Consider the following 20,430-nt stretch of genomic DNA (forward strand, 5'->3'; position numbering starts at 1 on the left):
GTAAGTAACTTCTCATACTTGGGCAATCTTTTTAGCAAACTGTTGAGATGGGAACCTCTTTTAACCATAAGGGCACAGCAGACAAGTAGGGTGATGGATGCACTATTCCGTTTTGCTTCTAAATTGGGGACAACTTTTTGTCTTTATTGCATTGTCCCTAGGGAGCTGGGGGTCTTGTCCTTTTTCCTGTTTGAAAATTAATAAAAGATTTAAACCATACATTGGGGCACAAGCCTTTGAAGGAACTAATTACCCTTTATAGCCAAATGTCTCTCTATTGCCAGGTATGGAGCTGGGGTTTGGGGCTACGCTAAAAACCAACAGTTTGTAGGAATCGAAAATAAATTCATGAAAAGATTACTGATGCTCCCAAAAAGTGTTCCTACCTCTTTTGCCATACAGAACTTAACTAGAATTTATGGAAGACCGTATAGGCAGTGCCCCTTTTCTTCTATAGGCCAAGATAGGGACCTCTGAGGATTTAATACTTTCATGTGATGTTATTAAAGATTCCCAAAAATCAGACAATGTTTTAAAGGTTCCATGGTTTTAATATTTAGAGAGGATTTACAATGAGATTGGTCTGGAATATTTTATTGAAAACCCTGAAGGAATTCCTCTAAATGTCAAAGGAGTTTTCAAGGAGGCATACTGTTCCAGGGGCAATAGGCTTATTAGTTACCAACATGACAATATTGGAGTCCCCTGTTTGCTTCCTGCCCCTGCACAATGTTATCTATTTATTTCTAATAAGTTCCAGTTCTGATTTTATCTAACCAGGTTCTGTTTATGCACTGTGCACTTTGTTGCCGGCATTTCCTCGCCAAGGAGGGTGATCAAACAAGGTTATGCTCTGCCCATGTGATAACGTCTCAATTTAAAGAACTGTGGACTTTGTATTATTTTGCACATTGTATAAATCAGAGAGAACTACATTTCTGCTCCCATTACTAAGAAATACTCACTCTTGCTCGTATTGATGGTTTTAACTTCTTACCGTCTTTGGCTACGGCTGAAATCTGTATTGCAGTAGCTAATTACATAAGAGACTCCATTGCGATCAGATAGCCTTAGGAGTAAAATCTGTAGAGAGATTTTACCTTTTTATGATGAATTGTGCATGTATTGTATTTTAATCATAATAATTTGTAAATCTTCTCATGGTTCTCTGAGTTGAAATAAAGTTATTCTTGACTTTACTGGCTCTATACTCCATTATGATCGGGGGGAGATCTATCTCACCATATTTCCCTTAATTGTGCGTGTCAACGGGGTCATATTCCTGTCCCAGGTTTCCTATGGGTCTCATGTGTTAGAAATTGGGTTTCTGGTTGGCAAAAGAATGCAGCCTGTCCAAGCAGAAGCGGTAATCCTAGTCAGGGTAAGCTAGATCCACACTAAAAGATAACCTGTGTTCACCCTCTGGTAGCTTGGCACAGAGCAGTGAGGCTTATATAAAGAGGCAATGTGTAAAGTGTTTGTGCAACACACAAACACACAGCAACAGAAAGAATACCCCACAAAAAGACTCCATACACGTTTAGAAATACTAACACTATTATAAACAAAACAAGACCAAAATGACAAAAATCCAATGTATAGAAGTTGAGATATTAAATGTTAAAGGAATACATGCAGTGAAACGCTTAGAAGCAAGTAGCATTAAAAAAGTTACTTTACATCGTGCTGGACCGGGTCAAAGTCAACGTGGAAGGGCAGGCCAGCTACAGGTCCCATGCAGGACCAAGTGATCAAATTACCTTTCCTGGTCACAAACAGTGAGATGAGTCGATCTGTTCCACGAAGTGATGGCGATGTGTCAGTTCGGAAGATGGGTGCTTGAGTCGAGAGGTGTTGAGTGATGTGCCTCACCAGATTCTGCCACACAGTCGAGGGGATGCCTCGATCTCACCAAGCTGCAGTGGCGGAGATGCGCTGTCCGATGCATTAATCTCTAGAGGCAAAGTGCTGGTTCAAATGTGATGTGGCAATTAAACTCCAGCAACAGTGTTGATCGCCGGTTCTATTACACACAGACAGGAGATGCGCCAAATTCCATGTTGCAAGTATCTGGGCCACTTCCAGTAAGCTTCAAACAACGAAAGAGTGTAAATCAATAAATGTATAGCAGCACAAAAGGAGAGAAGATGAGTATGCAAGTCTTATTAGATTTGTATAGGAAGCCCTCACTCACAATCTGACATATTAAAAGCTATGTGTTTAGGAAACTACCAAGTTAATTGTTTGGCTATTTCCACTTAAAGTGGGGTCAACATGTTTCTGCCCTTGATGTGTGATTTACTGGGCATTCGTCAGGACCATGGGGAGTGTACCTCGGCGGTATGGGCACGCTAAGGCCCACCCTGACCAGAGGACGTGAAAGTTAAAAATCAGTGTAAAAAAAGGTGCAAAATGAACAAACCAACAAGTTGTGGGAAAATTACCTCATAATCAGAGGAACCTGTATAGTTTGAAAAATAAAAGATCCATGCCCCATAGGTCTCGGGAGGGGGGTGGAGGCGAAAATGGCACACCGCCTGCAACGCCTGGCACCCGTTCGATACCTGCGTGTAGCCTCTAACGGGACCACTTCCAGTAAGTTCAGGCACAGGAGCAGGGGTAAGGACTTTGATATCCCTGAGTCTCAAGCAACAGGAGGCAAGCCACAAGCACCTGGAGATCACTTGGCGGTAAGGCAGAGTCAAGCTCTCCTTCAGCAGAGTCCGAGAACAGCAGACAGCAGGGCAACGCAAGATAGAAGCAGGCCTTTCAAGCTTGCAGTCTAAAAATGAGTCATTTGAGCACCACAACAGCCCTTCAGATAGATTCAGTTCAAGATCTAGAAGTGTCTGATTTTCGGGGTGGGGGTCAAAGACCCAGTACTTATACCCAAAAGTGCCTTTGATGTGAGGGTGTGACTTCAAAGCAGCCCTCTGAAGTGCATAGATTCTCCTTTCAACTCAGTCCTGTCCATCAGGGATAATCTGTCCTTTTAGTGAGGACAGGAGACTGCCTATTCAAGTGATGTGTTGGACCCTCCCTTCCACCCCGCCCAAGCAAGGCCATCAGAATGCAGACATATTTAGATGGGTACTCAGATCCATCTATCCTTTATGTGTTGTGGCGGTCTTGCTTGAATGCACAAAGTGTAGCTGTCACCCACCCCAGACGTATATTAGAGACGGGCTGTCACGCACAAAAAGCAGTAAGTGCAATGTCTACTTTCTAATAGTGCTGTAAATAAATAGAGCCTAAAAAGAGCCCGTTTGACTAGGGCCTGTGCAATGTGTCTTGCATGAGACGTAGTATTGTGACCTAAATCAACCCTAAAGTACCCAACTTTTCCCCCAACAACCCTCTAATCAACACTTCTAAAGAGGAAGCATCTGTCGCCCCAAAAACAAGCAACCTGAATAGGAACAACATACAATACAACATAGTACTCTATCCTTTATGTGTTGTGACGGTCTTGCTTGAATGCACAAAGTGTAGCTGTCACCCACCCCAGACGTATATTAGAGACGGGCTGTCACGCACAAAAAGCAGTAAGTGCAATGTCTACTTTCTAATAGTGCTGTAAATAAATAGAGCCTAAAAAGAGCCCGTTTGACTAGGGCCTGTGCAATGTGTCTTGCATGAGACGTAGTATTGTGACCTAACTCAACCCTAAAGTACCCAACTTTTCCCCCAACAACCCTCTAATCAACACTTCTAAAGAGGAAGCATCTGTCGCCCCAAAAACAAGCAACCTGAATAGGAACAACATACAATACAACATAGTACTCTATCAAAATAAAGAAATCACCATAGTCTTGTGTAGCAGGGAGTGATTTGCCCCAAGACAGCCCCTCTTTACAGATGCAATGTGTCTCTTCTTTGTCAGCGAATGAGAATAAACTTGTAGCTCTACATGGAAGAAAGGAAGGAAAGGGACCAAACTCTATACCACTGAATAACATCTCATCATCCACTGGTAGCGTCCCCTCCCCCATGATCACCAGAGCTCTCTGAGGAGGATGCTCTATGTCTGTCCTCCAGTTGTGACCACAGTTGGCCTCCTATCAGTCTGCTGAGTTTCCTCCTAGAGTGGGATGGTTGACCCCCTTCGGCCTCCCAAATTGTCATTGGCTCCTTAGTTGATATGGGCAGTTATTTCCTCTCCGCCGCTCAGTCCCAGAGCTCTTCCGGACTCTTAAACAAAATGGTTCTCCACTGATACATTACTTTCAGTTTGGCAGGGTACATCAGCATATATTGAATGTCCTTAGCCCTAACTTTTCACTTAACCTCTAAGAAAGATGTAAGAAGGGGCTGCACTTTACCTGCATAATCGGGGGAGAGCGTAACCATAGAGTTGGTGCAATGGACGTTGTTGTGCCTGCCGCAGGATATAGTCTGTCCATAAGGTACAGTATACTGATGGTAATGCCTCTAGGCTGTCTCCCTGGCTGTGGCCTTAGGGCCAGTGCCCTGTGCGCCCTTTCCAGAATGAAGTAGGAGGATAGCTCACAATCCATGATGCAGGTTCTGAAGTATTCTGTGGTGAATTTCTCTCATGTTGTCCACCCCCTCTTTTCTACTCTGGGCCACCAAATCAGCTGGGCTGTCACAAGCCCATGGGGGTGCTTAAAATGAAAGGTGGTCCCTACCACTCCCCTCCCATGTGGCTGTATCCTCTCCCTTGCGAGTCAAGAGTCAATGCAGAGGTAGAGGTAAGTCGCTGCAGTGAGATTGCAGCTCCAGGTTGTGTCTGTTGGCGGCATGTCCATCTCCCGGCAGGTCGTTGTTTGCATAATAAGTTTCTCTCATCCCCGACTCCCTACATGGGCTTAGGTTGGCCAAAGGGGACAAGTGTAGCGGGCACCACATGGATGTTTGCATCCAAGAAAAGGTTGCCCCATAGTTGGCTCAACCGGGCTGCAGTTTCAGTCCTAGCCACGTGTGGTGACCAGTCCATCTCCTCCACTCTAAGGTGCCCGTTACATTGTTATGGGCCACCACCTGGAAGTGAAAGCAGCAATGTGCCACACCTCAGCCAAGCGCCTGTCTTCTCTCCCTCTCACGCTCCAGGAGTCGATGCAGAGAGGGTTTGCCACTGTGGGTTTACAGCTCCAGGTGGTGTTTGCCTCTGGCAGGCCCATCTACAGGTAGGCCGTATGCACACCCAGGCCGTCGATTGCAGAAATTGGCTCTCTCATCCAGGGCTCCCTGGATAGGTTTGGGTGGGCCAAAAGGGGTGATTATAGGGCCACTGCACTGGTGCCTGCAACTGAAAATAGGTCACCTAAGGTTCGGATTCAGCAAGGTTCTAGGAGCTGGCATGTAGCTCGCTCAAAATGCGGCTACCATCTTCGGCTGCTTGGCCACGTCCTCCAATAATTTCTTTCTTGATTTCTTTACAATGTAGTGGAGGTGAGTGATCTGTCAATGGTAGGCAAGCCCTTTGGGAGCCAGGATGGTATTTATCAGATAAGGTAGAAACTGTATTGTTTAGAAAGAACCATACAAGATTTCTTAGGTAAAGAGCAGAGTGAGCACTTATGGTAGCAGCACACGTATACACTGCCAAATCACTATTATTCACTGTTACTGCATCTTTGATCCATTACTCACATAAGCTATATTTCACTCACACATATGTTCTGCTTTTAGGTGATGAGTACAAGGTGCTAACGATGTGAAATGCCAAAATAGGAGTGAACATAGTATGCTGTTTCTTGTACATATGTTTTTTATTTGCTTGACGTGTGCAGCCTTTCATGACTTTCATCTTCAAGACTCATGACAGTCTACATTTGTTTACAACGGTCTTGGTAATGCTGATCTTTTTTATTATATTTTCAGGATCCATACAATCTGCTTGAAGAACTACCACCACCAGAATACAGGGATGACTTCCACATCCCCAACTTTTCACCGGAGAAACATGTGAGTTTTCTTTAAAATACAATACCATCATGTTCATGTTCCTTCCCTCTCAAATTCTGTTTCTTCCATACCATCTTCACAAACAAAGTACATCCACATGATATCACACGAATAACTTCCCATGGAAACTATCCTCCATTTTCAGAAACACAAGGAATTCTTTACGTTATTAACAAGGAGTGAATGGTGTAGCAACTCAATCCGTCTCTCATCCACTGGTACCCTTAGAGAGCTAGAGCTGATTTCTTAACTTCAAAGCTGGTTTTAGTGCACAGTGTAAATGAACAGAGGTGGAATTTATCTCCTGAAGGAAAAAGAGATTATTTAAAACAATTACCCTTCTGACTACTACACTAACCTCTTCTGCGAAACAAAATACACTGGGGTTGATCCAATTTGTGGGCGAGCAAGGAGCCATGGGCTAAAAATTCCCTTTCACAATAGGAGCAAATTTAGCTTTTTCTATCCTCACTTCTAGACTAGACGAAGAATTTGGCTGGCCTTGGCTTTACTCAATGGAGAAAAAAGCTCCTATTCCTTGGGGTCAACCATTTACTGGCAATGCCCACAATTTGAGTTTTTTGAGAAAAATAAGTCAACTGTCATACATGTTGTCATGTCTAAATAGCCTTCTTGTTTCCATTCTCTCTATCTACCAGCTTGAGGACATGATCAAAATGATGAAAAGCACTCTCAGGTTGTGCGAGTTCATACTTTCTAAGTAGGGTGAGGTAAGATTTTGATGCTTTTTTCCTGTCAATGTGAGTGAGAGTGTGAGTACTATCAGACTAAAAGGATCACACAACAAACCATCACTTATCGACAGGGGTCACTGGAATGTAATGTAAATGTAGGGTGGATTTATAGAGAGCTGCTTGTCACCCGTGAGGGTCTCCAGGCACTTCTTCCATACAATAATGGGTTTACTATACTTGCCAAACAATCCACCCTATGCTACATAGTTTACAGTTTTTTTACAAATAAATGTTTTGCTAGTTTAGAAGAATCAACAATTACACATGGTGTTGCTCTGTGGCAAATGTTAACTACTCACCTGAATTTATCACCCATGTGTTATACTGGTACTAGAGAGGCAAAACATTTTGCTAGAACAGCATTAATATTTGATAAAACAGCAAAATAGTATTGTCACAGAATGTACTACATTATGCTGCATAATTTGCACTGTGTTCCATAATTTGGCCTTCCTATGTGTCTCATGAATAACAATATTGTGGGACACTAATATCATTGATAAAAAAATCAAGAGACAAAATATCAAAAGGTAAGTATGTAAAGATTTTCTGTACCTAATTCAACATATGTGTACCAAAATACATATACATATATATTTATTTATTTGGAGAAAAGAATGGCAAATGTATATGTCCCTTTGTGCATTTACCCTTTAATATTTTGTCCCTGGATATTTTGTCCACAGTATTACTGTGTCACGATATTCTTGTACTAGACGTTCAAGAGTACAATCGGCCCTTCTTAGTCTCATAATTCCAGAGCCACTTATAATATAAGGACTTTGGTTACTGTTTTAAATTACATTACAGTTATGAGGGTTGAAAAGGAACGAAATACATAGGTTTTCAAGAGCCTAGGGAAATATGTAACCAACAATGGAACTAGCGAGACTGAGCGATCACATCCCATTGGTGCTGGAGGAGGAGAGATTTCGGGGTAGGGTTGTCCAAAGAACTCATCATCATAAAAGAAACACTTCTATTTTTGGGGAAAATTGGGTGTAAAACCTTTTAGAAGAGAACTACTTTACCAATTCAGAGATTCATCATGTGAGAATAGAGCCACCAAGAGCTGAGCTGTAATTCCTCTATGGATGCTTTGTGATTGCACAGAAGAGCAAAATAATTCTGCAAATGTGGTACAGATGCAAAGGGGGGCCCATGAGTAAGCATCGTTATCTGCCCCCTTGAGCTCGCCCAACACTGTCATGGAAACATGGACCGACTGACCTCTAATTGGCAGTCACGGCCGCCTAATTATGATGCAACCACACATGGTGCGGTCACATACTTACATTTCCCTATGGGAGCATGTGTTGTGGCTATATATCAGCTGTAGCACAAGCTCCCATAGAGAAATGGGAGGCTGTGTTCCTCCCTGCACCACGTGGCAGGCACCTCAAGGTGCCTGCCACACAGTGCTGGGATCAACCTGCCCCCTTGGACCCCAACCGGAGGCCGCAACAGAAGGAGCCCTGCTAGAGGCCCCCAAACACGCTTTCCAACAGGCTTTCCATGTCGGAAGCCGGCATGGAAAGTCTGCCCCGGAAACCGTGCATCATAATTAGGTCTCACGGTTTTATGGTATTTATTATTTGAACATTTCCGTCTGTATTTGTCCATAGTTCTTTTTTGGCCAGCTTATTGGTATTTATCCATATTTAATTTGTGTTGTTTAAATAGATGAGGTGATAACTCGTGTATTTCTGCATTTATTTAACAGATAAATGTGGACTCATACTTAAATGACAGTCAGGTTTTAGCACATTACACAGTAAAAAATATAAACATAATAAACTCACATTAAAGAAATAGTGTAACAACACACATACATGTTGAGATATGCAGTAATTTAAGGACATATCATTGAGTTTTGTAGCTCCCCTTGCTGTCATTATGTACAGCTACTGGCCTGAAAGTGATTAATCTCAGCATGATGAATCACTCAAAAGAAGCTAAATTATCTGTATTTTTCCACTTTCAAAAATAAATACAGACAGGGGAGACAGTGTTTTCTGTCTGTGTTTATCTGTAAAAATCAGACAAAGCGGAAATCAGGGAACCCTAATCATAATATGGACGGTATAAAAATGCATCCATATGAATTAAGGGCCAGACTCCGACAGGCCGACGGGCTCCTTGAGCCTGTTGGAAGCCAGCTGGAATGACTGGCCAGTTTCATTTCCGACAACTGAAATTGTATTTATGGGTTCAATAGTGAAACCAACCATCTCGGTCGGAAAGCTTCCGTTTCGACCGAGATCGTAATCGACCCCTAGGACTGACATTTATCAGGCCTGTTTCACATTGGTAAAAATAATCTGTATGATTCCAAAACAACAGGGTGTGACACTGGAGAAGACAAGAGGCACTGGCTGGAGTACAATATTGTATGGCAGCACATTTTTAGAAACTGCCTTACCTCTTCTCGTGTTTGAAGAGTCACAATCTCTTCAGTGCTGACTCCCCTGTCAACTTGGTGAACGTTATTCAAATTCTTTGCAAGCCAAAGTTGAACACAGAGCAAAATATATTTTATGAGCTCCTGGTGCCTCCATTGCTTGCTGGACTGTGAGGATGGGCAATTGCCTACTTGACCTATCTGACCTTGTACTTTTTCAACTTTCAGGTTTCAACCTACTTACCATTTCTTTGGCCTTTGATTCGACCACTGCGACTGATACCACTGACAATATGTATTGAGGATCCCTAACCATCTGCCTTTCTCATAAACATTCGTTACTGAAACACAATATCCCACCAGAGGACATCCAGAGAACCATTAGAAATCATTGAACAGTAAAGCTACACCAGCCATAGAGAAACATGAAGATTTGACTTTTGTGATTTGGCGAAGGACGACAACCGCATCTCAGGAGTATGGCTGAGGATCACTTTGAATGATAACGAAGCACTACTTCCCCCTGGTCTGGTGCTCCTACATGAAATCATTCACCAATATCATCCATGAAATGTTAGTTCATAATAACGAGCAATACTAAGCAGTTGTTCAATAGTCACTGTACAGCCATGGTGAATTTTAAATTGCTTACTATTTGTAATGTAAATCTTACTGTTTAACATGTTTGTATTGCAAATGGTCTTGTGCAAACTCTCGGAATGTGAACATTGTACATTATTTTATGTAAGTTAATTTAATTTAAATGTTTTAAAAATTAAATCACTCTTGTCTTTAATGATGACTCTCATATATTCTTGGTTACATGAATGGCATAATCCTTCAAGACAGAGTTTCAAAACTAAGTAGGTGTGGGGCATGTTGCATCACAATGCGTCACTCTTGAAAAATCACTCTCAGCAATGTTTTTCTACGCAGAATTTAGGATTTGGATGGAACATGCTTCTTCAATCACATTCAAAAGTTTGAAACACAGAGACCCACTGGTCTTTGTCTATTAGTTCGCTTGGCTCAGATCTGTGCAAGGGAAGTAATATGAAAAAAACAATTCTGTTCATTAGACTAATTTGTAGGCCTGGGCGGTAAACTCTGCTACCCTTGAGGAGTTTGTGGACTTTTTCTAACTCTGCACTCCGCATGGACCTCAGAGCTTCTAAATACTCAGCATAGAGGTGTGCAGCAGATTCTTTCCTCTCTCATGGCTCGCCAATATTGAGTTAGCAAGAGCGAGCTAGGAAAATCCAATGCTAGACTATCTCCCGGCGAGATTTCTCATTGCGAGGGGTCGCGGTAGATCATTACTGCTCATGTTGAGAAACATGCCACTTGCATTGAGGAAGCTGCCACTCGAGTAGAACATCTCAAGTGGCAGAAGGATGCACCCTTTTGAGCTAAAAATCAGCAGTGCAACTTACCTCACTCCATCGCTTGCGGAACTCCATGGAGAGTTTTTTGGTCACTCCACAAACTCTGGCCAGGCCTCCTACTTTGTCCCTTGTTTACGAAAACGCTTATGCCAGCCATTAAGAATCTAGGAAACCGCATCTACACAAACCACTATAAAAATAAATTCCATGTTGATCACATTTAGGAATCTTCTTTGGCTATTCTCAACGATCATCGTAATTTGGGGTGTTCAACGGACAAAAATAATCTTACTGTTTAAACATACATCTTTCTTAAAGAAATAAATAAAGGACAAAGCTAAAAAAAGTGGATCTGTGCACAAGCCCCTAACTTGCATGAGAACTTTACCCCAAATTATTTTTTCTACTCCTGACTCATTCTAAGAAGGAAGATATATACCTCAGGGTCACATGACTTCTCTGTCACAGGTCAGAGACGAGTTAATTAGAAAACAAACCGCTGCCACTGTGTGTCTCAAAATGTATGTCTCAAAATGTGCTTGTTGTTTAGCAAAAGTGGGAGGGATGGGATCAGATAAGCAGGATGAGGGTTTGGTGCTTTTTATGGCAGGCTTAATACTGCAATCTCTGGAGGGATTTCTTTCCTCATGATGCCCCTCATTACTTCGTCTTTACTTGATACATGAAAACTCATGTCATATGGTATAGTGCCTCACTAAAGGCCTTTACTAACTGACTCTTGGGGTACAAGTCTTGAAGGCCTAAGGAGATTTGATTGTGTGAAAATTGTCATAACAATATGATAGTGCTACTTTTATTCACTTAATCTCCCTGTGCCTTAAAAAATGAATGTGTCCCTCTGTAATGGAACTGGTGTTCATGTGAGGAGCTCTGATACCTTTGGGTCAAGTGTGCCCTATATACAACTGAAAAGAAAGTGCTTCACCCAACAACAGGTTGCCAGGCTCACTCACCAAACAATGGGTTTTCATGCCGTTCAAATAGGAAACAGCCATAACCAGGCGAAAGTACAATATAACCCTTTCTCTCCTAAGGAGAGGGAGAAAGGCTTTCTAGAGAACTGGGAGCAGTACTTGTTCAAAGGACATCCCATCTGATGAGGTAGAGGCCATTCTTGGGTGGTAAAAAGGAGTGCAGGTGGTTTTACATAGCTTTACTGATCTGACAACAATGGTAGGCTTGAATTCACTAACTAAATATAATATTTAGTATTTTTCTTCTTTTATCCCAAATTTATTGTGGCATTGTTAGTACTGGTCTTGCTGAGATGACTGTTGTAATACTTAGATAATACTAGAGGATAGGATTTAATAAAAACCCATTATATTAATTATCTATTGCCTGTATAATGAATTGAGTAGACACAATTGGGGTAGGCACATCATGGTTCCTCCAACTACTCTGTTAGGTGTGCTCACAAATGGGCTTTCTTCTAATGTGTATGGTCCTCGGGGACGGGTATGAGATGACTGTGTGCTTTCCCTTACCTGCAGTAACGCACACATATTCCTACAGCTCTGGGAACTAGCAAAACCTAGCCAGGTGTGCCTTTAGAAAGGAGTGATATGAACCAGTGGTACCCTATATTGGCCAGTTCACTGGTTGCTACAAATTTCAAATTTGAGTGACATACTAATGTGTTTGGAAGACCCATGTGTACTTATAAATCTTCCATCGTATCGTAGTGCTTGCTCACTGCTGCTGGTTGCTTAATTTTAACATAGCGCTCCATTGCTCGCCCCAACCTCACCCTGATTGCTTTTGTTTTCATTGCTGCCCTTTTGTTGCTGTGCCGTCCGAGCCCGTCCCCCCAACACGCTCCCGCCTCCCAGCTGACCCCACCTCCCACGGAGTATACAGGCTGATCCCTGCCTCGCTGCAAGCTGTGACCGTCCTGTCCCGTGCAGAAGCGGTCGCTCCCCTCACTCCCTCTCACCTGGTATCTGGTATCGTAGCGCTATTTACACTGCTGCTTTGCTGATCGTGCTAACTTCTGTACATATCTCCATTGCTGCCTGGGCTCTGTGCCTTGCAACTGTTTTGAGTCTTATTTGGGGTTTCATTTTGATCAGAGCGCTCGACCGTTGGGCTTGGTGATCTGTTAGCGTGCAATTTTAATTGACTGCTGCTGAAGATCGTAGCGCTTGCTCACTGCTGCTGGTTGCTTAATTTTAACATAGCGCTCCATTGCTCGCCCCAACCTCACCCTGATTGCTTTTGTTTTCATTGCTGCCATTTTGTTGTTGTGCCGTCTGAGCCCGTCCCCCCAACCACTCCTGCCTCCCAGCTGACCCCACCTCGCCCCGCCCCCCCCACTATTCACTTATGTCGCTACTGCTGACGCGCAGCGGTCGCGCCCCATGCGTGCAGAAGGTGCGCCAAAGGTAAGCCCGTCTGCGCCCGTCCACGCCAAGCCCGCGCCCAGCGCCAGACCCCCTGGCCCCCGTACCACCAACACCAACCGCATCACTTACAAAGCCTCCACCCTCTTAGCCCTTAACCCAGGCCGACTCCCCAACTGCGCCCAAGCCGCTCCTGGACACACCCATGGACCCTTCACATGCATCTCCTGCAAGCATGACGGCACCAAGACCAACTCCTCATCCACGAACACCAAACAGAGATCTGACCCCAACCACCTAAAATGCATCCTGCTCAACACCCGATCGGTCCACAGACACGCCATCGACCTTTGGAATCTACTAGACACCATCTCTCCGGACGTCGCCTTCCTAACAGAAACATGGATGAACGAATCCTCAGCCCCAGACATCACCATTGCCATCCCGGAAGGCTACAAGATCATCCATAAGGACCGCATCAAACAAACAGGAGGAGGCATCGCAATCGTCCATAAGAATTCCATCCGCATTTCAACCAGCTCAGACGCCAACCTCGCTAACGCTGAACACCTTCACTTCCAGATCCACACCGACCCCAAGACCACACTCCGAGGCACCCTTCTCTACAGGCCACCAGGACCCCGTGCACAATTCAGTGAAGACATCACTGACTTTATCACCCCACATGCCCTCCCCTCCGAGGACTACATACTACTGGGAGACCTCAATTTTCACCTGGAAAAGAGCAACGACAACAACGCCACCACCCTTCTGGACAATCGGGCCAACCTCGGACTCAAACAACTTGTTAACACCCCCACTCACTACGCAGGCCACACACTCGACCCCATCTTCACCTCCAGCAAACATATCTCCTTCAGTCACACCACAGCTCTCCATTGGACGGACCACAGCTGTGTTCACTTTGTCTACAAAAAGACCACAACCCACAACCTTCCTTAACCCACTTTGAGAAGAAACTGGAACAAAATCACCATCGACCAGATCTCCTCATCGCTTCTTCAAAATCCCCCGGCCCACTCTTCGAACGCCAACCAAGCAGCCACTAACCTCACTCAATGGCTAACGAATAGTGCCGACAACCTAGCACCTTTGAAAAAACGTCAAATCAAACTAGGCAGCAAAAATGCTCCCTGGTTCAACGATGATCTTAAGACATCCAAGAAACTCTGTCGCTCCCTTGTGAAGGCCTGGAAAAAAGACCCAAACACCAACACCAAGGACGCCCTCAAAAACGCCACCCGCACACACCACCAACTGATCTGGACTGCCAAGAAAGCTGCACTTAAAAACCGTCTAGACAACAACGCCCACAATAGCAAGGAATTATTCAACATCGTCAAAGAATTTACCAACCCCTCAGCCAACTCCAATGACATCACTCCCTCTCAAACCCTCTGCGACTCCCTTGCCTCGTTTTTCCACAACAAAATCGCAGACATCCACAACAGCTTCGACAACCAACACGGAGACCAACCCACCCAACCTACTGCCGTACCCTCACCCCCCTTGAACATCCTTACTGATTGGGACCCAATCTCCACTGAGGACACCATCCGCCTGATGAACTCCATCCACTCAGGATCCCCCACAGACCCATGCCCTCACCATATCTTCAACAAAGCTGACTCCATCATAGCACCACACCTCCGAGACGTCATCAACTGCTCCCTCAACTCTGCCACCTTCCCAGAAAGTTGGAAACACGCCGAACTCAGCGCCCTTCTGAAAAAACCCACAGCTGACCCCACCGAACTCAAAAACTACCGCCCCATCTCGCTCCTACCATTCCCGGCCAAAGTAATCGAGAAAGCCGTCAACAGCCAGCTCGCCGCCTTCCTCGAAACCAACAAATCCCTCGACTCCTCACAGTCCGGCTTCCGAGCAAAACACAGCACTGAGACCGCACTCATCGCAGCAACAGACGACATCCGAACCCTACTGGACAATGGAGACACAGTCGCCCTCATCCTCCTTGACCTCTCCGCAGCCTTCGACACAGTCTGTCATAGCACCCTGTTACAACGCCTCAGAAACATCGGAATCCAAGGAAAAGCACTGGATTGGATCACCACGTTCCTTACCAGAAGAACTCAGAGAGTCCGCCTTCCACCATTCAAGTCAGAAGCCACTGAAGTCATTTGCGGCGTGCCTCAAGGATCATCACTCAGCCCCACTCTCTTCAGCGTATACATGAGCCCCCTCGCGACCATCACACGCCAACACAACCTCAACATCATCTCCTACGCTGATGACACTCAACTGATCCTCTCACTCACCAAAGACCCGAACACCGCCAAAACCAACCTACATGAAGGAATGAAAGAAGTAGCCGAGTGGATGAAACACAGCCGTCTGAAACTGAACTCAGACAAAACAGAAGTCCTCATCTTAGGCACCTCCCCTTCCGCCTGGGATGACTCTTGGTGGCCAAAAGCCCTTGGAAAAGCACCCACCCCGACGGACCACGCACGGAACCTGGGCATCATCCTGGACTCCTCACTCTCAATGAACAGACAAGTCAACGCCGTTTCATCATCGTGCTTCAACATTCTTCGCATGCTCAAAAAAACATTTCGCTGGATCCCCATCGAAACTAGAAAAACGGTCACCCACGCACTGGTCACGAGCCGCCTGGACTACGGTAACACCCTATACGCCGGTACCACCGCAAAACTTCAGAAAAAACTCCAACGCATCCAGAACGCTTCAGCCAGACTCATACTAGACATCCCGCGTAAAGACCACATTTCTAGTCACCTGAAAAACCTCCACTGGCTCCCCGTCAATAAGAGAATAACATTCCGACTCTTAACCCACGCACACAAAGCACTTTACGAACTCGGACCCGAATGCCTCAACACACGACTTTCCTTCTACACCCCCTCCCGCCAGCTACGCTCCTCCAACCAAGCCCTTGCTGCCGTACCCCGCATCAACAAAACCACCATGGGAGGTAGATCCTTCTCCTACCTGGCAGCTAAAACCTGGAACTCACTCCCCATTCACCTTCGCCTCACTCAGAACCACCTAGCATTCAGAAAGCAACTTAAAACTTGGATATTCGACAAGTAATTCCCCACCCTTCCTCAAGCGCCTTGAGACCCTCTGGGTATGTAGCGCGCTATATAAATTATTTGACTTGACTTGACTTGACATAGAATCAAGTCCCCTTATCCCTTAGGGCTTTTTAAGTGTAACAGATACAAAAGAAACCCGAGATAAGAACCAGTACCTGAATGTTACTAAATTGTGGCTGATGAAGTAAATATTCCAAAGAAAATGCATCCTGTGGATACTATCTACTTGACAGGGAATAGAGATCCTGCTGACAGAAGAAGAGGTCTCATTCATTATAGGGACATCTTCACTCGTTAAATCTATCATTAATGAGTAGCTGTAGCTGTAGCTGACAGTAACACCTGATGAAAAAAAATCACTTGCTATTACACCTGCCCAAAATCATCCTTACTAATGCAAAGAGCTTCTCTTAGCATATTCAGAGCTCACAAAGTAATACCAGGGAGGGTTACCACATATCATGGAGCCAGGGTGGGTGAGTCTATTAATGCTAGCAGTCAGCAATGACCAGCTTTAGTGGAATACACCTCTCACCTAGCAAGAGACCAACAGTAATTAGTGGTCAGCAAGAACATTCTACAAGAGGTTATAAATGTTTACTGACAGCTGAGACCATATGTATTCATGAACTAAGACTGCAGCAGGCCTACTTCACTTTTTACTCCTACCCCGATTAATTCATTGACTATAATGGTTACAGGGTACAATGAGATTTTCAGGTGTCACAAATTCAATTACAAAGAGTACCTGGGGCATCGGCATGCACCAGTTTACAGCTGCACTGCATACAGACAATCAATCGTCTCAGTAAAAAATTCAGTAATCTTATGAGTAATCCTTTTCATCTAATTTTATCTGTGTTCAATTTAAAGTTCAGACAGAGAGAATGTGATTTAAAATCTTTCAATGCTCCAAGTATGCCCGTCTGGGCTTTGTCCAACAGCTCCGTGTATCACATTTCAATTTGAGTAACCAGATTTAAAGTCCACCCAATGCATTTTGGGCTACAGACCCTTCATCAGGGGTAACCTTGAAATTTAGAACAACCCATCAGGAGCCATGTATAAATTGTTAGACTCTTCAAAATTAATGTAAAATGTTATGCATATTGTACTCAAACATATATTTTCTCAAAATATGTGTGCCTATTATCAATTACTTAAAATTGAAAATTAGTGAAAAATTACCCATGCTGTTCATATATGTATATGTGCCTTTACACCGCAAAATGAATAAAGCACCAAAAAGTGAATGAAACAAAAAGTGAATAAACCCTGTGTTAAAATCAAACACTATTTATAAAAAACCTAACCCAAACACCCAGCTCAAGAATTCTATGAACGTTGTTTTTACTCATCTCTCACTCAGCCTTACAACCTTCAGTGGAGCCGCTTGTTAAATAGTACATGCCTGTAACGAATTGAACGAATAACCTTTGGGCCTCAAGCGCAGAACGGACCACAGTCAACTCTCAAGCTGTATGAAAAAGGCTGCTTTATTGAAAACAGGTGCATCTAACAAAAAAAAAAACTTGGCCTTTGCCTCCCAAAACTAAACCTCTATATACATGCTTCATCTACGTATCCCCCTCGACCACCCCTAAGGTTTCCTCTCCCTTCTCCTGTCTTTGCAACTATTTAGAAACCCCAACTCAGTCAATCACGGTTGTCCCTTTAAACCCTGTAACCTCTTCTCCACCTGTCAAAAGATCTACCTAACTAAGTATCCCCTATCCTACTCTTATTACCTGCTCCTGGAGTAACTTGTTCCCAACTATAAAGTGAACTGTAAAATTGAACAGAACTAGCTTCCAGACGCCATGAACCTGCTTCAAGTGACAACCAATTACAATGCATTTTCACTCCCCAAATGCACCTGTACCCAACAAATTCGGCCATCCATCCCATAATAACCAAAATAACCCCCCCCATCTTACCTTCTAAAGGGTCAGTAGGAGGGGATCGGAAACTGTCCCTAACTGCCGGCTGCCATGTCACCTTACAAAATGGTAACACAGCCTCTAAAATTTCCAGCTAAAACACCCAAGCGCATAGCCCAAGTGCAGCCCATAGAGAGACCAATTTGTCGCAGGCTGCACCAATGGCCCAAAAACCCTGGGGTGCGAGCCTCCCCAAAGCCCCATTGGGCCACATGCCCAGAATGGACCACAATCAAATCTCAAGATGTGTGAAAAAGGACACTTTATTGAAAACAGGGGCATCTTACAAAAAACATAACCTTGTCCTATGCCTCACAAGACTAAACCCCGCCATAAATCTTTCATCTACATATCCTCCACCCCAACCCTAAAGTTTCCCCGCCCTTCTCCTTTCTTTGCAACTATTTAACAACCCCAACTCAGTCAATACCTGGTGACCCTTTAAATCCTGTAACATCTTCTCTACCTGTCTAAATATCTACCTAACTAAGGGCCAGATGTAGGTCAGTCGGTAACGGCCGAAAATAGTGCCTGACCGGTAAATGAGAATTGGTATGTAGGGCCCAGAATTTTACAGATTCGGTAAATTTACCGATCGGTAAATTTACCGAATCTGTAAAATACCGAATCGGTATTCATACCTATTCGGTATTTTTGATATGTAGGTGGGACTCTTCTGAGTCCCACAACCCTTACCGATTCGGTATTTTACCATCAAATATATTTGATGGTAAAATACAGATTAAGGTGTGCATGCACATGTGTGCATGCACACCTGTGCCATATGACAGGCAGACCTGCCCTTAGGGCAGGTATGACTGCCACATGGCCCCCAAATCTTTTTTGGGGGTGCTAGAGGGTGTCAAAGTGACACCCCCTGCACCCTTGTCAAAATCTGTATTTACCGATTCGGTAAATACCGACCGGTAATGCCCCATTCATTCCTATGGGCTTCAAAGCCCATAGGAATGAATGGGACAATACCGGTCGGTATTTACCGAATCGGTAAATACAGATATTTACCGATTCGGTAAAAGGAACATCTGGATGTTCCTACATCTCCACCCCTTAGATTTACCGATTTTTAATTACCGAATCGGTATGATTCGGTAATTAAAAGTCGGTAAATCTATTTTACCTACATCGGGCCCCTAAGTATCTCCTATCCTACCCGTATTATCTGCTCCTGGAGTAACCTGTTCCCAACCATAAAGTGAACAGGAAAACTGTACAGAACCAGCTACCAGACGCCACTCAGAAACAGTCCCTATAACGTTCCTGCCAACCCCTTCCCCCCCCATCACCTACGCTATTCTTGGGTGTCTTCGTATGTATAGTGCTTTGTCTAAAACTTCCTTTATTTGTATATCAGGTAAATCTCCATCCCGTAGTGAGACAAATGAATGCCATCAACCCTGAAAAAGTACACTGCAGCATATCTTAGTTCTGGTTGTTCCACTCTACCGAAACCTGACTCACCACAAAAGACCCTCATGTCCTTGTTTATTTTCCTCCTGGCTTTATCAATGGCGGCACCCTCCATTGTCTTCCAAGGATGAATTCAGTCCAAACGACAAAGCATCCCGACCACTGCTGCCTAATCTCCCTCAAGTCCCTTTTCATTTGCTTTAGTAGGGCCAAACACTTGCAAACCACTAAATCATTCTCCCCGAAATTAATTATTAGAACATTCGGGCATCAATGTATTCAAACTGGGATTGAGCTTGTGCCAGCGCAAACCCCCTTTCCCATGCCAACTTATTTTAAACAAGGCAGGTTCCAATCCTAACACCTTTCCCTTTTTGAAGCTAGTGTCTCTCTGCTAACTTGACGAATGAATGCCCGACTATGCAAATGGCTATCGCCTCCGACTCTGGCCCTGCTACTGCACCTGAAAAGACACATGTCCATGTTTGTAATACGTACCCCCATCGAACGGGACATATCAAAGCCTCTTCATTGGCCCCTAGTAATACTGTCTTCTACACATCCCTTTGGTCCGTCTTCGAGTGCGTGAGGAGGATCATGACCGCTTCACTCCATGTACTTCCCTCAATGAAGGCCTGCAATCCATTTCCTCCTCAACAACTCTGATACTCTGAATGCTCTGAAATACAGCCATTACATTAAGGCAGCAAATAAATCTGCTTCCTGTAAGCTAATGCATATCCTGGGTAGCTCCTCTATCATCCTGCCTAATAATGCTTTTGACACCGGCATCCTGGCCCGCTGTCCTTTCCCTGCTTGCCTGGCCCAACCTTCCAGCATACACTTTTCTAATTCACCTGCCGAAGGGGCATATCCCCACCACAACTTGTCCATGAGTGCTATCCCCGCTAGCTTGGCAGCAACAGTGAACTTCACCAAACCGCTATCAGAGACATAATGAACTGTATGACATCCTCCTCTCTGGCCCAAGTCCCTGTCCTCCTCCTTGCCCCTCCTGTTATAAAGGCCTGCCAGATCCTGGCCATATGCCCATCTCGTAGAAACTTCTAACGACCCTACCACCAGTTGCAGCATCCTTTGTCTCCTTTGGACCACATCCCCGCAGGCA

At 44.4% G+C, this 20,430-nt stretch overlaps 1 protein-coding gene across 2 annotated transcripts in view; it reads left to right on the forward strand.

Moving 5' to 3' along the window:
• LOC144797678 (maestro heat-like repeat-containing protein family member 2A) overlaps positions 1–9,855 on the forward strand; it is a 61,275-nt gene extending 51,420 nt beyond the window's left edge. For both annotated transcript variants that reach the window (XM_078668399.1, XM_078668400.1), the window contains 3 exons: positions 5,845–5,928; positions 6,588–6,659; positions 9,313–9,855. In XM_078668399.1, the coding sequence (XP_078524525.1) occupies positions 5,845–5,928; positions 6,588–6,653 (150 nt within the window). In that variant the 3' untranslated portion in view covers positions 6,654–6,659; positions 9,313–9,855. The remainder of the gene's footprint in view (positions 1–5,844; positions 5,929–6,587; positions 6,660–9,312) is intronic.
• Positions 9,856–20,430: the final 10,575 nt, after the last annotated feature.

Source organism: Lissotriton helveticus, chromosome 12 (assembly GCF_964261635.1).
Source record: "Lissotriton helveticus chromosome 12, aLisHel1.1, whole genome shotgun sequence".
Taxonomy (NCBI): domain Eukaryota; kingdom Metazoa; phylum Chordata; class Amphibia; order Caudata; family Salamandridae; genus Lissotriton; species Lissotriton helveticus.